The sequence below is a fragment of the Coptis chinensis genome, chromosome 4 (genome assembly GCF_015680905.1).
Source record: "Coptis chinensis isolate HL-2020 chromosome 4, ASM1568090v1, whole genome shotgun sequence".
Taxonomy (NCBI): Eukaryota; Viridiplantae; Streptophyta; class Magnoliopsida; order Ranunculales; family Ranunculaceae; genus Coptis; species Coptis chinensis.
In genome coordinates, this window is record NC_141459.1 from 26544211 (window position 1) to 26561408 (window position 17198).

General features: G+C 38.6%; 2 protein-coding genes across 3 annotated transcripts; both read right to left on the minus strand.

Annotated features, from left to right (window-relative positions):
• Positions 1 to 79: 79 nt before the first annotated feature.
• On the minus strand, positions 80 to 16656 carry LOC147502947 (uncharacterized). The gene is made up of 4 exons (XM_086607762.1): positions 16518 to 16656; positions 5102 to 5204; positions 863 to 1068; positions 80 to 721 (listed from the first exon to the last, which is right to left on the minus strand). Exons 2-4 carry the CDS (start codon positions 5159 to 5161, stop codon positions 457 to 459), a joined length of 531 nt encoding a protein of 176 aa, XP_086463888.1. The 5' UTR covers positions 5162 to 5204; positions 16518 to 16656; the 3' UTR covers positions 80 to 456.
• Positions 13117 to 17149, minus strand: LOC147502948 (uncharacterized). 2 transcript variants are annotated; one of them, XM_086607761.1, is made up of 3 exons: positions 16522 to 17149; positions 13922 to 14871; positions 13117 to 13650 (listed from the first exon to the last, which is right to left on the minus strand). In XM_086607761.1, the coding sequence occupies exons 1-3, from the start codon at positions 17091 to 17093 to the stop codon at positions 13613 to 13615; spliced, it is 1560 nt and encodes a 519-aa protein (XP_086463887.1). In that variant the 5' UTR covers positions 17094 to 17149; the 3' UTR covers positions 13117 to 13612. The 2 variants fall into 2 exon arrangements, with proteins under 2 accessions (XP_086463887.1, XP_086463886.1); XM_086607760.1 differs by having other exon boundaries at positions 13121 to 13650; positions 13832 to 14871.
• Between the last annotated feature and the right edge of the window lie 49 nt (positions 17150 to 17198).

The following is a 17198-nucleotide window of genomic DNA, read 5'->3' on the forward strand; positions in this document are numbered from 1 at the left end:
AAAACTAGGGAGGAAAACCAAATTCAAGTTTCTCGGGGAAAATTTGAATACAATCGTTATTCTGCCTCAAGGAAAATACTTTGCAAATTTTGTTAGCATTTGAAATTGCTGAGAACGAGTTAGAAACTTCTGAAATATGCTTAATTACAATACATAGGTGTTGATGCAATTCTTACAGACATGGTTTTTCCCCTATATAATATGGAGGTGTAAAAGGAAATCAATACAGTTCTTGGTCACCAACAAAGGGGCAGCTCCAAAACCCATGCAGGTCAGAACAAGACGCCTGCATATGTGTGATGAACAGAGAAGATAAATGGGCTCAAATGATTAGCCTTATTCAGATTCCAGGGAATGTTATCTCTAGACACATTCTCAAATTGGCCATCATGAATCCACTGCTTTAGCAATCAAGAAACCAGAAGAAAGTAGGCTCCGAGGCTTTCAAAAATAACTTCACTTATGGACATACTCGGTGTCACACTCCTTCAAGAATCTATAAAGCTCTGCCGAATATACATGAGGGAAATTTCTATAATGGTCGACATGGGGGGACGAACCAAAGTTATAAGCCAATACCTTTCTCCCAATCATCTTTTGCTCCTGCATAAACATCTCCACTGGACCAAAAGGCATGACCTTGTCAGCGGTGCTATATAGGTAGAGCTGAGGACAGGATGGTTGGCTCTTCGAGAGGGTGGATATGATCTTGGTAAATCTCCTGGTAGACAAAGTTAAGTAAAGACAGAAACTTGTTAGTATAATGTGTTCATTGGATGTTAATATGCATTACAGATATGACTGGATTTGATATTCCAACAAAAGGTACATCAGTTTGTGAAAATAAATAGAGTATTATTACCTGTTTACATCAGGCAACTTCAGAACAAAAGAAAAGAACTTCTCCAAAGATGAAAGAAGCAGGGTTTCTACCAGGAGGGGCTCAGTTTCTTGCAACTTTGATATGCCGTCATCAATCTGAAGTTCATGTCTTATAGCCTCCTCAGAAGGGAGAGTAGCAGAACTGCGCTTCTTCAGCAACGCAGCAGAAAAACCTGCTGCCCAAACCTATTTGAGGTCAAAGGATAAATCAAAAGCATCCTCCACATATGTGGCTCTATAAATAGGAAGACAACAACAACACAGCTGCATACCTCACCAATTTTGATAGTTAAAGTTGCGCAAAATTAGTTGACAAACAGCACCAGAATATAACATACTTATCATCTAAACTGACGTTACAACTAATAATGTTGATTCAAAGCAATTACATTTATGTGCTTTGATACTTCATGTTGAATATATGCAGTTCTCTCCAATGCAAACACAGCGGTTATTGGTTATAATGGGCAACTGATAAATCTTGAAAGAATAATAAATTTTATCCTAGGCATTAGTTTAATCCTACATCTAAAATACTTCCCTGAGAGAATTACCTAGGGCAATCGGCCTCATACAGAGACATTTGCTACTTCATGGTTGCAAGACCTCCATCTGAGGCCAGCCACTGGAGACTTGAAGCAATTGTCACTTGTAGCAAAGGCTCCCACAATACAACTTCCACACTAAGATAGGAGCTGTTTCTTCAGGTATTCTAGTCTGGAGATCAGGATTGGCAAAGTGCAATTAACCAGTCTGATCATCAATCCAAGAGTCTTTCCAAGAAAAAATATTTGATTCCCCTCTCTCCGGAAATTGAAAGCAATACTAGGAAGTATACTCATCTTATAATATCCAAAACCTATTATGTTTATGCCGATTTGGAGATTTCTTAATACCAACTTCAAATTAGGCAAACAAGAAAAACCAGAACTTTATATCCAGATTACTTGTCCATAAGGATGTATGCTGAAAGGCTAATTGGAATTCTCCTTTTTTTTAACAAACCTTAAGGTCAGGCAAACCTCTGCTAGTATTCATTAAGATAAATCTTAGATCTGAACTGCAAAACCTCTTTTACAATTTTCAATGACCCTCAGAGGATCTCTAGAACACAAAAACAACTAGAAAGCTAAGTTACATTGACATGGATAGGTGTGTCCATATCCGACACGGATACGAAGTGTCTGACACGGCGAAATGTATAAAATTGAGGTACATCACATACAATATGGGTCCGATATGTGTCCGACACAAACATGTGGGTACGTATCCGACACGATTTTTTTTTGAAATATGGAGTGTCCATGTTACATAGCTAGAAACAGACTAAAACCTATTATTAAAATCTATTACACAAGGTGAATTAATCAAAAGTTGGAGGCTTAAGCAATTATGGCATGAGGGCCGCTACAACGTGAGGTTCACAAAAAGTGCCTTGAGGCTTACAGGTAAGGCACTTTCACATACAGACTTGCAACAAGAAAAACTGAAGAACTCATGCCTGAGAGGAGGCACACCTCTTCAGCATATTCTAATAAACCAGTATCATAAGGCTTTTTTATGAAATCAAAATTTTGATTAATATGAAGGCACAAAGATACAAAGTAAACACCATGCACACCAGATGAGCGCAGACCCCTCCAGCCAAGTACAGAGTACATACCTCCGTAGCAAGGCATTAAGGAAGGCATAGACCCTGAAGACCACAAATATAAGCCAAAATCACATTTCCACCCCAAATAAGAATGTCTAGTATTTCACAGTTCTCATTCTAATGTCTCCTAAAGTTTAAACTCAAAAGAATGATTTTACATTACAAATTATTTGCTCCCCAGGTAAGGCATGTCTTCGAAAATCCTCTAGTCCCTTTCTAACCATGTATATTCCAATATATGGCATGGATGAGCATATAGTGAATAGGATAAATAGGTTTCTTGTTCAGAAGGCCATTTCTGCATCCTAATCCACAAGACCACAATGATCCCTAAAATGCATCTGCACTTTTGAAGCTTCTGAAAAAGTACTCCAGGGCTCTGGCAAAAGTGCAATCCCGAAGTAAGTGATTACTCCCTTCCACCCCCACCCATCCCCCACCCACAGATCTGGACATACTAGACCTCTTAGCCATAGTTTCCCTCCTCTTTCTAAGATTATAGGTGATACGTGTCCTCCGAAGCGAGAGTGCCCACACAAAGAAGAATACTTCAGAGTACTTTTTCATCAATATTTTTTTAAACGCCAATAGGTCATGCCAATATTCAATTCCGCCACCTTTTGTTTAATAATGCGCTAATAATATATCTTAGGTGAGAAAGCAGAACTAGTGGAGCCCCATGTTCTTCTAACATTGGATTTCCAGAATAGACACTTGATCGAGCAATTAGTTAGTTCCGCCAACTTTTGAATATCCCAATCATTGAAGAGGGGACAAAGGCCTAAGTCCCACGATACTGCCACTACTCATCACTATATTTTGTTTGAATGAAGAGTTTTCTTACTGGACATACTGAAGATGGCTTCGAAGTCTACTCATTTTGTACAAATATTGATTCATGGTTGTTGGTGTTATCCTTTCTTGCGTTTATCATGACACTCGTAAAACTGTACACCAATTAGAGGGAAACACCCTGAAGAACAAAGAAAGCTTTTTATATTACTGCAGGCCGGGGCATTGCACACATAGCTGAAAAGGACCAAAAACCATGTTGCAAGGTGCAACGTCATTTAATCCCGTATACATAGGAGCGAGCCACCATATCCTCAATTTTCCAAGGCTTTTCTGTCATTTTACAACACGGTGTGCAAATTAAAGTTGCGTGTTGCAACGCGCTAGCATCCATACAACAAGCACGTCGGAAAAATTCAAAGACTGTGTGGTGTGCATAGAAAAAAACTTATGCAAAGTGGACTGTGCATTAAAAAAAACTATGCAAAGTAATTTGTACATAAACTTTGAAATGACATGCCAAGAAATAGACCTGGCCATGTCGCATCACCTGTGTTACGCTGCATAACTTCAACCAAAATGTTCAAACACCCCTAGACGTCGCCACATGTCCGCACCTTTTTTAAAGTTGCATAACTCCATAAAAAGTTCGAGTATCCCCATGAAGTTGTCCTTATCAGCAATATTAATTTAGCAACTGTCCTAAATGATATTTGACTGCTCAAGACCGGGCTTTGGGCATATTTCTTGTAATGATTGCTAGAGTTCTAAGGAACAGTTGGGACATTTTCCCCTGAACTTTTTTATGTTTCTATGATGATGTAAACCCTACTGTTTTCCTCTATAAAGATGTGTGAGAGAAGGCCGAATCAATCAAGGCCGTACTCTCTTTTCTCTCCAAACTTCTTCATTAGCAATAATATAATTTTACTATAATTAATGCATCTTCAGTACAACGTCTAATCTCATTAGCAGTATTCACTTGTAGCTCCCAACAGTCTCAGTCTCTTTCCTTTCATTATTCTTTTTTCATTCGTTTTCTTTTCTATATACAGGCTGAAAAATGAACTGCTTTTCTTGAATCTATTCCTAACGAGAACGTTGTGATACTAATTAGTTTCTCAAGGAACTTACACAGAAAAAGTTGTACCATAGAAGTGTGGCACTTTGATATGGAACTCAGAATTCCCTTCTTAATTGAAGAAACAGTATATCCAATTTATTGTTTTATAACTATTTAGTATGAGTGCAAAATTCATATTCAACAAGCTTGTGAAGCTCTCTAGCCTTTGGCTTTTAGTAGTCTAACTTTGCACCTTACAACTTATAAAGGACTAGTAGTCTAGTACGCTTGACAAGCAAGGGGGTCATGATTTCACATAGAAGCTGGAGTGAAACATCACAACTCACTCACAAGTCGCAGCTTACCCACAAAAAGTCTGAGCATCACATAAACAAGAGACAAACTATCAACTGTCCCCTGCATGACTTCACAACAAGACCACAAATTCACAATCTAATCTAAAAACCACTAATGTAAAAACTTTTCTAAAGCAGAAGGACTAATGAGACTGTGTTTCATTACTTTCACCAAAAAAAGGTAAATTGAGTTTAGAATTATCAAAGCACTGGGCCACAAGATTTAATATAAGGAGAGTAATTTATATTACTTAAAACTCAGTCATAAAGTCATCAATGGTAATGATACAAGATTCATAACCACAACAACACTAAAAATAGTAGACACACATAAGAAGAAATTATGATCCAAACCTGAGGGTCTATTTCAGGGTCACCTCCTGAATCTATCACACATCCCTTTATCTTATCCATAAAGTCACCTCTAGATTGCAAGTAATCGAGTATAGCACCATAACTGCATATACAATTGAAACACTACCATTAAAAATGGAAATAAACATGTTAGACATCAAGAAACCAAATAAAAGATCAACAAAAGTTTCCAATTCAACATTACATAAGACTACCAAAACCATTGAATACAGTAGACTCTATATAAGGTTAAGACAAAAGAACAAATCCACCACAAGTTCCATCCACAATCTTGGTCTTCCACCCCATCCCTTGGAAACCAGACTGACAACATTACCCCTGTTTTATGCAACTGGGAGAATAGTAACATGCATGTTATTCATCATACATATGCTGCAACCTTAATAAGCACGGTTTTTCTTCTATTAGCAAGTTTAACGGATTATTTACAGGAGAAAAGAAATTATGTAATTATGATACATATACATATGTCTAATTGTCTATGTCCAACAATTGTACAAATTCTCTGACACACTAAGCTATGCTAACTTGATCGATAACAACTATTGAGTGTGCATTAACCCATTTGAAAGCGATGTATAACACGAAATTCAAAGAAATGGCTTGTTACACAATAGGAATGTTGCGCACAACAGATAGGCAAAATATTCCAACTGGGTAGACTTTAACCTAGAACTAGACCAACAGAGTACTGAGCAAATATACGAGATCAGATGGTTTTTAGTACAAGAAAGAAAGAGTGTAATGCGGCATACAACAATGGAGAAGAAACTCCTCCTTATGGTGCCCAATTACTTCCAAAAGAGGATCTCATCTAGTGATAAAATAATATTCCCCACCCAAGGACAAGATCTTTAAACTGAAGACCTCTCACCACATAATTCATCAACAACAATGACGTATTAAACATTCGAGATAATTTAGTCCATTTATCCAACCATTATTCCGCACCTTCCTAGTCATATATTAAGACATTACTTTAAACACCAGCCTTGATAGCATAGCCACTATTAGATTGTCCAAGAAGACCTACCATAAACCATTGGATCAACAATTCAACAACAAATCCTGAGTCCTGACTTTCTCTTCCACACTTTCACAGTTTCAGAGATGATACATGTACTGCTTATTATCTTGCCCTCTTCTGAAGTTTCTCTGTTTTCAGATTCTACCCAAGAACATCCATATGATGGACAACAACCAGATGGGTATATTGTACCAAAGTGAAGTTGGGATCAGCAAAACAATAGGTGTCATGTCCATGCTGGTTACTCAAATAATAAGTAAAAAGCAAAATACACCTATCTTACAACAAAACTAGGGATTTTGCACTTTTAACAGACTCCTCTCTAAAGCATGCTGCATGCCAGTCATTCATTATCCATTGTTGAAGCTTACTCACATAGCGCTCTTATATTTTCCTAAAGTTCAAACCAAGAACAAACTCGATCAATAGTCCATTTGGATCTCAGGTGACTGAAAACTTCCTAATCAAACCGGGCGTAGGAAGGTCTCTTGGGTTGGGGTGAGAAACAAACATTTGTCTTGGTACGTGTCCGTTGCCTTCATTTTCCCCACTGAAATCTCCATCTTCCCATTTTCTCGTCCTCACCACTGTGTTGTATTATGGATAAACTATAATTCAACCAACCGCTACCCCTTTCTAAAATCTATCTCTTAGTATATCAAATCATAAGGACCTAACCTTAGGTTATAAACTACAAACTCATAACTATACAGCAACATCTATCTGCATTTTCCAATTCAATTTTTTCTAACAAATAATTGAATGGTTCTTTCTACTGCATGCAGCAACATCAACACCAATACTTCAACAATAAAAAACATATTAAAGTGACTAAGTAATTCAACTGTTCTACCAAGCCAACCAGTAATGCTGAATGTAGGAAAGAGCAATCCCCTTGCTCTTCCAACTTCCTCTCTTTCAGATACCCATGAAACAAGCTCTTCCAATAACGCCTCAATCCGTTTCTCAACTTTCTCCCCTAAATCAAACCCTAAAACATCTCTAACAGGAGCAGTCAACGAAACGGCATAGACCCCTTTTTCAGTATAGATATTCCTCTTCTCTTAACCAACCCAACATTACAATCAATGGTACCGGCTTCTTTTCCTTAAAATTAACAAATTTCCGCCATTTATGCTTAACGGAGCTCGATTCCATGAAGAATAGTTTTTCTTTGAAATCAAAATTAACTGCTTTGAAGTGAGTTGTAGAGGGGGAGACAAGAAACGTTAATGGATTTGACATTGGCAATTTGATGTGAAATGAGTTGTTTGGTGAAGTGAAAGGGGTTTTGAGGAGAGTGGTATTAGGGTTTTGTGTGGTGGAAATTTGAAAGAGGAGTGTTGATGATACATTTACATGTGTCTGTGTCCAACACTGGTACAAATTCTCTGACACACTAAGAGCATCTTTAATGGTGCAAGTTCAAAAACACCAAATTTTTTTATCAAACCAAACACCAAATCACTCAACCACCAAACAACTTTAGTCCAGACATCAAAAATTCAACACCAAATGATTTGTCTTGGGGGGGGGACCAAAATTTGATTTGTCTTGGAGGGAACGGTGTTCGAAAAGCCGTGCCAAACACCAAATCACTCAACCACCAAACAACTTTAGTCCAGACATCAAAAATTCAACACCAAATGATTTGTCTTGGGGGGGGGACTAAAATTTGATTTGTCTTGGAGGGAACCACAAGGAAAAAGAATATGAAAACCAATGACACACGTGCATGTAAGTTATTTGTTAATTTGACTTGTTTTGAAGGGGGCCACAAGCTATATGGTGCACGCGGTGTTCGAAAAGCCGCACGGTTTTTGAAAAACCGCGTTGTACATTTGGTTAAACACCAAACCAAATACCAAATCGAAACCGATTTGGTGTTTGGTTTGCTTATTTTTTTATGTAGATTCCATTTGGTATCTCCACTAATGATGGTTTTTAACCAAATTTTCAAGAATTTGGTGTTTGCACATGAATTGGTGTCACCATTAAAGATGATCTAAGCTATGCTAACGTGATGCATAACAAATTAACAGCAACTGAGTGTGTATAAGCCTGTTTGAAAGCGACGTATATAATGTAGTGCAACACAAAAATTCTAAGAAAATGGCTCGCTTAAAAAGTTAAAATAAGAATAACAATAACAATAACAATAATAATAGGAATGTCACGTGGAACAGATAGGCATAACATTCCAACTGGGTAGACTTTTTAACCTAGAACTAGACTCCCAGAGTACTGAAAAAATATAGGAGATTACGACTTCATATGACTTTTTGTACAAGAAAGAAAGAAACGCGGCATCCAACAATTGAAAAGAAACTCCTCCTTAAGGTGCCCAATTAATTCCACATGAAATTCTCATTCCAACGATATAAAAATGTTCCACATTCCAGCACAAATTTCATCAACATTGACGTTTTAAACATCCAAGACATTTCAGTCCTTATATTCAACTATTACTCCTCTCGTCCGTAATCATATACTCCGACATATCACTTTAAACACCAAGCTTGTAACTAACTTACCACAAATTGAGAACATGCCAGTTACATAGCAACTTTTAGATTATCCAAGAAGACCTACCTTAAACCATCGTCCGACAAAAATTCATCAGGCGACTCCTAAGCCCTGTGTCCTGAATTTCTCTTCCATATTTCTTAAATGATATATGTTTTGCTTATTATCTTGCGCTAAGTTTGTTTGTTTTTAGATTCTACCCACGAACATCCATATAATGACGACAACCAGACAGGTACATTGTACGGAAGTGAAGTTGGGATCAGCTATACAATAGGTACGATGTCTGAACATGACCTGACTCAATAGTAATGTGGCATAGAAGTAATACAACAATAGAAAAGAAACTCCTCCTTATGGTGCCCAATTACTTCCTAAAGAGGATCCCACTCTAGCAATAAAACAATAGTCCCTACTTAAAGAAATTTAGATCCAAGGCCTCTCACCATACAATTCATCAACAACATCGGCCCTCTTAAAGATCCAAGACGATTCAGTCCTTTATCCAACAATTATTCCTTTCCTCCCTAATCATATACTCTGACATATCAATTTATACACCAACCTTTGAAGTAACTCACCACAAGGAAGAAGATTGAGCACATCTCAGTTACATCGTCACTCTTAGATTGTCCAGGAAACCTACCATAGACCATTGGCCATCAAACAAGTCAACAGACAACTCCCGAGTCCTGACTTTCTCTTCCATATTTTCACAGATGATACATGTATTGCTTATTATCTTTCCCTCTTCAGATGTTTGTATATTTTCAGATTGTACCCAGGAATATCCATATAATGAACGGCAATCAGATGGGTATACTGTACTGACTTAAAGTTGGGATTAGCAAAACAGTTGGTGTCATGTCCATGTCGGTTATTCCAAAATTAAGTGTAACACGGGTTTACATATCTTATAAAACAAAACTATGGTTTATGCACTTTTAACAGCGGTCCTCCACTTCTGTAGCACTCTGTAGTCATTCACTCATTCTTAACTCTTAAGCATTATGAATCCGCCGGTTGAAACTTACTCATATAGCACTTTATTATTTTCCTCGACTTCAAAGCAAGACCAAACTCAACCAATAGTCTATTTGGATCTCAACTCTCAAGAGACTAAAAAATTCCTATCTAACCTAAGAGTTCAATCAACTGTTATCCTCTATTCGTAAATCTAAAGCCTAGGGAACTTACCGTCTAACCTTTAGTTATCAACTCAAAAGTCAAACGTAGACAACAAAATTTACCTGCATTTTCACAATTCAACAACACAGATACTAATAACAACCAAAAAAAGAAAAACTCTATTAAAGCAACAACTAATTAAGCTGTTAAAAAGATGATTAAAAGATAAATAACCTACACAGGCCAATCAGTATTACTGAATGTATGAAAAAGCAATTCCCTTTCAGCCTTTCCCTTCCATCTTCCTATCTCTCTGAAAAGCACGAAACAAGCGGCCTCAATCCATTTCTCAACTCTCCTTCCTAAAACAAACCGTAGCACACCTCTAACAGGAGCAATAAATGAAACTGCATGAGTACCATTCGATGTATACAATTATATGTACCTTTTCAATGTTTCTCATCTGCTCCTAACCAACCCAACATTACAACTGTCAGTTCAGGTCTCTGTCCATATAAATCCCCATCTGTCATTAACGCTTAAGGGAGATCAACAAAAGTTTCCAATTCAACATTTCATAAAACTACCAAAAGGCACAAGCTTCTTTCATACTTACATAGTTACTCCATTTAATACAATAGAATCTAGATAAGCTTAAGAAATAAGAATTGATGCACCAAAAGTTCCATCCACAATCATAGCCTATAAATTTGTATATCCCTCCCTCGAGAAGCCGGACTGACAAAGTTACCCATGTTTTATGCAACTGAGAGAATAGTATCATATATGTTATCCATCATAACTATGCTTTGTCAATTTGGGTTTTGTTCTAAATGTTCTCTCCTTGTGAGAGTTGCTCTCTTTATATAAAAACTGTCGAGCTAATTACAAGGCTGAAAATCAGCCATTACATCGGACTATGTAAGGTAAGAATAAATGCCCATCAATTATGTCTATATACAATATACTCTTCTATATATAGCTAGACTAAATAAGATAGAATATATGCTGCCTTAATAAACTAGCCAGCACATATCCAGCTATCAATTCTGCTAACATCCCCCCTCAAATTGATGTTGGGCGATCGAGAAGCAACAATTTGTCAACCATGAACTGATGGCGAGGACGAGAGAGAGCCTTGGTGAAGACATCAGCAGTTTGGTGTTCAGTGGAAATGTGTGGAAGAGTAATCTCCTTGCAAGTAAATGCTTCACGAATGGAATGACAATCCACTTCAATATGTTTGGTGCGCTCATGAAAAACCGGGTTGGCAGCAATATGAATAGCACTGGTATTATCAGCATGAAGAGGGGTAGGAGTAAGCTGTGGAACACTAAGTTCGCCTAACAACCCTCTAAGCCATACAATTTCAGAACAGGCAGACGACATAGCTCGATATTCAGACTCAGTGGATGACTTCGAGACACGAGCCTGCTTCTTACTCTTCCAAGAAATGAGGGCATTGCCAAGAAACATACACCAACCCGTAACAGAACGACGAGTATCCGCACAACCAGCCCAGTCGGCATCACTAAAACCTTCCAATTGTAAAGAATTTCCTAAAGGAAAAAGCAAGCCGCGACCAGATGTCCCTTTGAGATATCGAAGAAGACGACGGACAGCGGCCAAATGTGTCTGACACAGTGCCTGCATAAATTGACTGACCTGCTGAACAGCAAACGAGATATCAGGTCGAGTAATGGCCAAATAATTCAAACTGCCCACCAGCTGACGGTACATCGAAGGATCAGATAAGGGATCACCACCCGCCTGATGCAGCTTCAAATTGACCTCCATAGGTGTAAGAACCGAATTACTGTCTTGAAGGCCTGCTAAAGAAAGAAGTTCTTGGGTATACTTATGCTGATGTAAGAGTGTGCCATTCGGACAATGTTGAACCTCAAGGCCAAGAAAATACTGCAGTGGACCAAGATCTTTCATATGAAACGAAGATTTGAGGCGCTGTTGGAGCTGTTCAATTAATTGGAGATCAGATCCAGTAATCACAATATCATCGACATACACAAGAAGTATAACAATCCCAAGGGTACTCTTGCGAAAGAAGAGAGAGGAGTCATATTGACTCTGAGTAAATGTGAAATCCAGTAGAGTAGTACGAAACTTCTCAAACCAAGCCCGCGGTGCCTGCTTCAAACCATACAGAGACCGCTTCAAGCGACAAACCTCAACAGAAGAGTAAGGAAACAAGCCAGGAGGAGGTGACATAAATATTTCTTCCTTTAGATCACCATGTAAAAATGCATTCTTCACATCCATCTGACGAAGCGACCATCCTTTCAAAACAGCAATGGCCATAACAGTGCGGACAGTAGTCATTTTGGCCACGGGAGCAAATGTTTCCTCATAATCCAGCCCATACTCCTGCCGATTCCCGAGTGCCACCAGACGAGCTTTATATCTTTCGATAGAGCCATCAGCATGTAGCTTGATGGTGTAGACCCATTTGCACCCAATAAGCTTAACTCCAGCAGGACAAGGGACGATGTCCCAAGTGTGATTGTCCTGAAGAGCCTGAAGTTCGTCCTGCATAGCTTGGCGCCAACACTCTTGAGTGGAAGCCTGAGAATAAGACTTAGGCACAGAAGTAGTATCAAGAGTAGCCTGAAGAGCAGAAGAAGAGAAACCATACCAATCCGGGGGCTGGGAAACCCGAGTAGACCGGCGGGGTTGAGGCAACACAGGATCAGGTGGAGGTTCAGAGGAAGGAAGAGGCAGTGGGCGACGTCGCTGTCGTTGATACACAATACCTGGCTTAAAACGAGAAGGAGTACTAGGCACATCATCAAAATCAGGAAGGGAAATAAAGGAAGAAACAAGATTAGTACGAGACGGAGAGAAATATTGATGTTCAAAAAAAATCACGTTGCGAGAAATACGAAGCTTGTTAGCATCCGCATCATAACACACAAACCCTTTATGAGAGTTACTATAGCCAAGAAAAGCACACTGAACTGATTGAGCAGCAAGCTTGTGACGTTCAATGGGAGGTAAGTGAACAAAACAAACACAACCAAAAACATGCAAAGAATTATAATCAAGAGGAACACCAAACAAACGAGAATATGGGGAATCAAGATGCAAGGTAGGAGAAGGCAAACGATTAATCAAATATACAGCCGTAGATAATGCTTCTACCCAAAATCTCGGAGGGACAGAAGATTCAAGCATCAATGTACGAACAACATCTAAAAGATGTCTATTCTTACGCTCGGCAACACCATTCTGTTGAGGGGTAAGGACACGAACGCTGAGAGAGAATACCCTTCTGTTGGAGAAAAGATTGAAAGGCATGAGACATGTATTCTCCCCCAGAATCTGAGCGTAAGATCTTAATACAGGTAGAAAACTGGGTTTCTACATAGACAACAAAGGTTTTGAAGGTTGAAAACACATCAGATTTAGAACGAAGAAAATAGACCCACGTGAAACGACTGTAATCGTCAATAAATGTCACAAAATACCTATATTGAGCATGAGAAAGAACAGGACTCATACCCCAAACATCAGAATGAATAATTTCAAAACATGTAGAAGCACGACTACCCTGCAAGGGGAAAGGTAAAGATTTGCTCTTTCCAAGTTTACAAGGAGCACAATCAAAAGACAATGAAGAAAACTCATTTGTATTACTCAAATAACCATGTTTCATAAGATGTGTCAAAATTACAGAGTTGGGATGACCCAATTTCTTATGTCAATAATGGCTATTATTATTAGCAATAGCATAACAACCAACAAAAATTGAACGAGGAACGGAAAACGACTGAAGAGGAAAAAGACGTCCCACTTTAGGCCCCTTCGCTATCTCCTGTCCCAACGCTTGATCCTGCACACGACAACCAAAACGATCAAAATGTCTTCTACTAATTGTCCAATAGAAATGAGATTGGCAGATAAATCAAGAGACACGAAAACATTAGTAAAGGAAGACCCCAGATTTCCAACCGCAGTAATAGGAAGAGTACTGCCATCTGCGATCTGAATATGTTGTTTACCATCATACTTACGAACATCATATAAAGCTGCCGGACTGCCAGTCATGTGATTGAAAGCCGCAGAGTCAATTAACCAAGGAGAAGTAAGGAGATGCTTTTTACCCTGGAGACCAAGAGCAGAAAGAGCGGAAATAATCATATGTTGAACCTGCTCGGGAGTAATGTTGGAAGCAGAACCCGTAACAGCAGGTAGAGCAGAAGATGTAGGCACAAAAGTGGACTGAACAGCAGTATGAAAAGCATGAGCGGATCGATTCTGAGGGCGTACACGACACTCCTTAATGATATGACCCTCCTGCTTGCAATAATTGCAGAATTTCTTGCTGCAATGTTTTGCAATGTGCCCAATTTCCTTGCAACTATAACACTGTGGTGGAGATCTGGATCGTCCTCTGCCTTGAGCAGCGTAGGCCATATTAACCATCTCAGAACCACCAGCGTCTTGAGCAAGGCCAAGCTGTGAGGCGAGACGCTGTTCTTCACGCAAGAGTTCACCCAAGCAAATCTCCAAAGATGGGACAGGTGTGCGATTGATTAACCCAGCTCGTGCACTTTCAAACTCGGGTCGGAGCTTCATCAAGAATTGATCCCGCTGGCTCTCATAGTGAACCGCTTGTAGTGCTGCTAAAGCTTCTTTGGGAACTTGAGAATGCACCAACCCAGAATAATCACTCCATAAATTAATAAAACCGGAATAAAATTGCTCAATAGAGAGGTTCCCTTGGCGATAGTTTCCGATGTCTAACTCCAATTGAAACTTTCGGGCAGAATTATCTTGATAATAAATTCGCCGAAGGTAATCCCACATCATCTTAACAGTAGTGAACCCACGAAGATTGTTGACCATATGAGGTTCAACAGAACTGAGTAGCCAAGAAGTAATTTTGGCATCCTTGCCTTCCCATGAACTAAGTTCCTTGGGATCAGTTGGAGCCTCAGAAGACCCATCCAAATGTCCCCATAACTCCTTCCCTTTCACAAACATCCTGAACTGGAATTCCCAACTGGTGTAGTTCTTGCCATTAAAGCGAACAATAGAATTTTCCCTTTCTCTAGACATAATAACCATCAAGAATTCGTTACAACCAAAAATGCTCCAAGAAACCAAGAATTCGTCACAACTAGAATACTCTAAGAAACCAAGAATTCAGCCAAGCCGAGAGAAAACCACGAAAATAATTTGTGGCTCCGATACCATGTCAATTTGGGTTTTGTTGTGAATGTTCTCTCCTTGTGAGAGTTGCTCTCTTTATATAAAAACTGTCGAGCTAATTACAAGGCTGAAAATCAGCCATTACATCGGACTATGTAAGGTAAGAATAAATGCCTATCAATTATGTCTATATACAATATACTCTTCTATATATAGCTAGACTAAATAAGATAGAATATATGCTGCCTTAATAAACTAGCCAGCACATATCCAGCTATCAATTCTGCTAACATGCTTTAAACTCATTATGTGTAATATTTCTTCTATTAGCAAGTATTATGGATTATTATCAGAAAAAAAAAAAAAAAAAAGCATGTATTGTGGATTACATTACAAGTACAAAAGTTTTTTGGTAAACAGATAAAAGAAGCTAAATAAGTATTATACATATACATGTATCTATGTCCATCATTGGAACAAATTCACTGACACACTAAGCTATGCTAGCTAGACACATAACAAGTATCGAGTGTGTCTGGACCCTTTTGAAAGCGAGGAATAACACGTAGTGCAACACAAGAAAGTCCAAGAAAATGGCTTGTTACAAAACTATGAATGTCACATACGAAAGATAGGCACAACATTCCAACTTGGCAGACTAACCTACATCTAGACCAACAGAGTACTGAACAACAGAGAAGAAACTCCTTATAGTGCCCAATTACTTTTAAAAGATGATCTCACTCCAACGAAATAATAATATTCCCCACCCAAGGACTAGACCACTCACCACATAATTCATCAACAACATCAATGTTTTAAACATCCAAGAACAATTTTGTCCTTATATCGAACTAATATGAATGCCTCTCCTCCCTAATGATAAACTCCGACATATCACTTTAAACACCAAGCTTGGGGTAAGATTGAACACATATCAGTTACATACCCACTTTTAGATTCTCCAAGAAGACATACCATAAACCACTGGTCATCAAACAATTCAACAGACGACTCCTGAGTCCTGACTTTCTCTTCCATATTTTCCCAGATGATACATACCTGTATTGCATATTGTCATGCCCTCTTCCAAAGAATATCCATATCTAGTGAACGACAATCAGATGGGAGTGTTGTACCAATGTGAAGTTGGGATCAGCAAAAGCAATAGGTGTCATGTCCGGTTACTCTAATATTAAGTGTAAGCAAGGTATACATAACTTATGGTTAATGCACTTCTAACAGCCTCCTTCTAAAGCATCCCTTAGTCATTCTTTATACATGATTAAAGCTTACTCATATAGCACTTCAACATTTTCCTCATGGTTCAAAACAAGACTAGACTCATTCAATAGTCCATTTGAATCTCAAGGGGTAAATACCTTCTTAACTAAACTAATCAACTACTATCCCATACCCGTATATTTAACTACCTTTAGCCAACAAGTCAAAAGTCATAACTAAGCAACAAAATATACCTGCATTTTCACAATTCAACAACAGCTAATAACAACAACAAAAACATAGATAAATGGATAAAATCACCTACGCAAGCCAACCAGTATTACTGAACGTATGAAACATCAACCCCCTCTCCCTTCCATCATCCTCCTTCTCCGACAACCACCGAACAATCTCTTCGCCCAACGCCTCAATCCTTCTCTCAACTTTCTTCCCTAAATCAAACCCCCACACATCTTTCACAGGTACAACAAAAGAAACTGCATGAATACCCTTATCAGCATACAACTCAATATACCTTTTCAAATGCTTCTCCTCAGCTCCTAACCAACCCAACATCACCACCGCCAATACACTCCTCTTTTCCTTAAAAACAGCTACATTTCCATTATTGACTGTTACTGGTGCTTGGTTCCATGAAAAGAATGTTTCTTTGGGGTCAGAATCAAGTCCTTTAAAATGTGTCGTGGAGAGTGAGAGGAGAAAAGTTAAAGGTGAGTAATGAGTTGGTGTGTTGATGTGAAATGAAGTTTTGAGGAGAGTGATTCGTGGTGGGAATTTGAGAGAAGAGTGTTTGGGGTGGAGAAATGAGGAGTGGGAAAAAAAATGGTGTTTGAGATTGGTTTTTGAGTTGGAGAAGATTCTGACTGATGATTCCATGGTTTGTTTTTAAGGAATGGAGAGAGAGAAGTGATGGTTTGAAGACAGTTAAAGAAAACGGTTAAAACGAGCATAGGTTAAAGTTTCGCTGTTTACTGATATTTC

Excerpts from the sequence above, each read along its gene's own strand:
- LOC147502947 (XM_086607762.1), bottom strand. The coding sequence starts at position 5,161 with ATGGATAAGATAAAGGGATGTGTGATAGATTCAGGAGGTGACCCTGAA. Across the intron at positions 1,069-5,101 it reads ACCCTGAAATAGACCCTCAG|GTTTGGGCAGCAGGTTTTTC; the intron begins GTTTGGATCATA and ends GACCTCAAATAG. Across the intron at positions 722-862 it reads AAGTTGCCTGATGTAAACAG|GAGATTTACCAAGATCATAT; the intron begins GTAATAATACTC and ends TTTGTCTACCAG.
- LOC147502948 (XM_086607760.1), bottom strand. The coding sequence starts at position 17,093 with ATGGAATCATCAGTCAGAATCTTCTCCAACTCAAAAACCAATCTCAAA. Across the intron at positions 14,872-16,521 it reads AGTAATACTGGTTGGCTTGC|AGAAAGGGAAAATTCTATTG; the intron begins GTAGGTGATTTT and ends TATTATGTCTAG. Across the intron at positions 13,651-13,831 it reads GGCAGCTTTATATGATGTTC|GATCAAGCGTTGGGACAGGA; the intron begins GTAAGTATGATG and ends TGTCGTGTGCAG.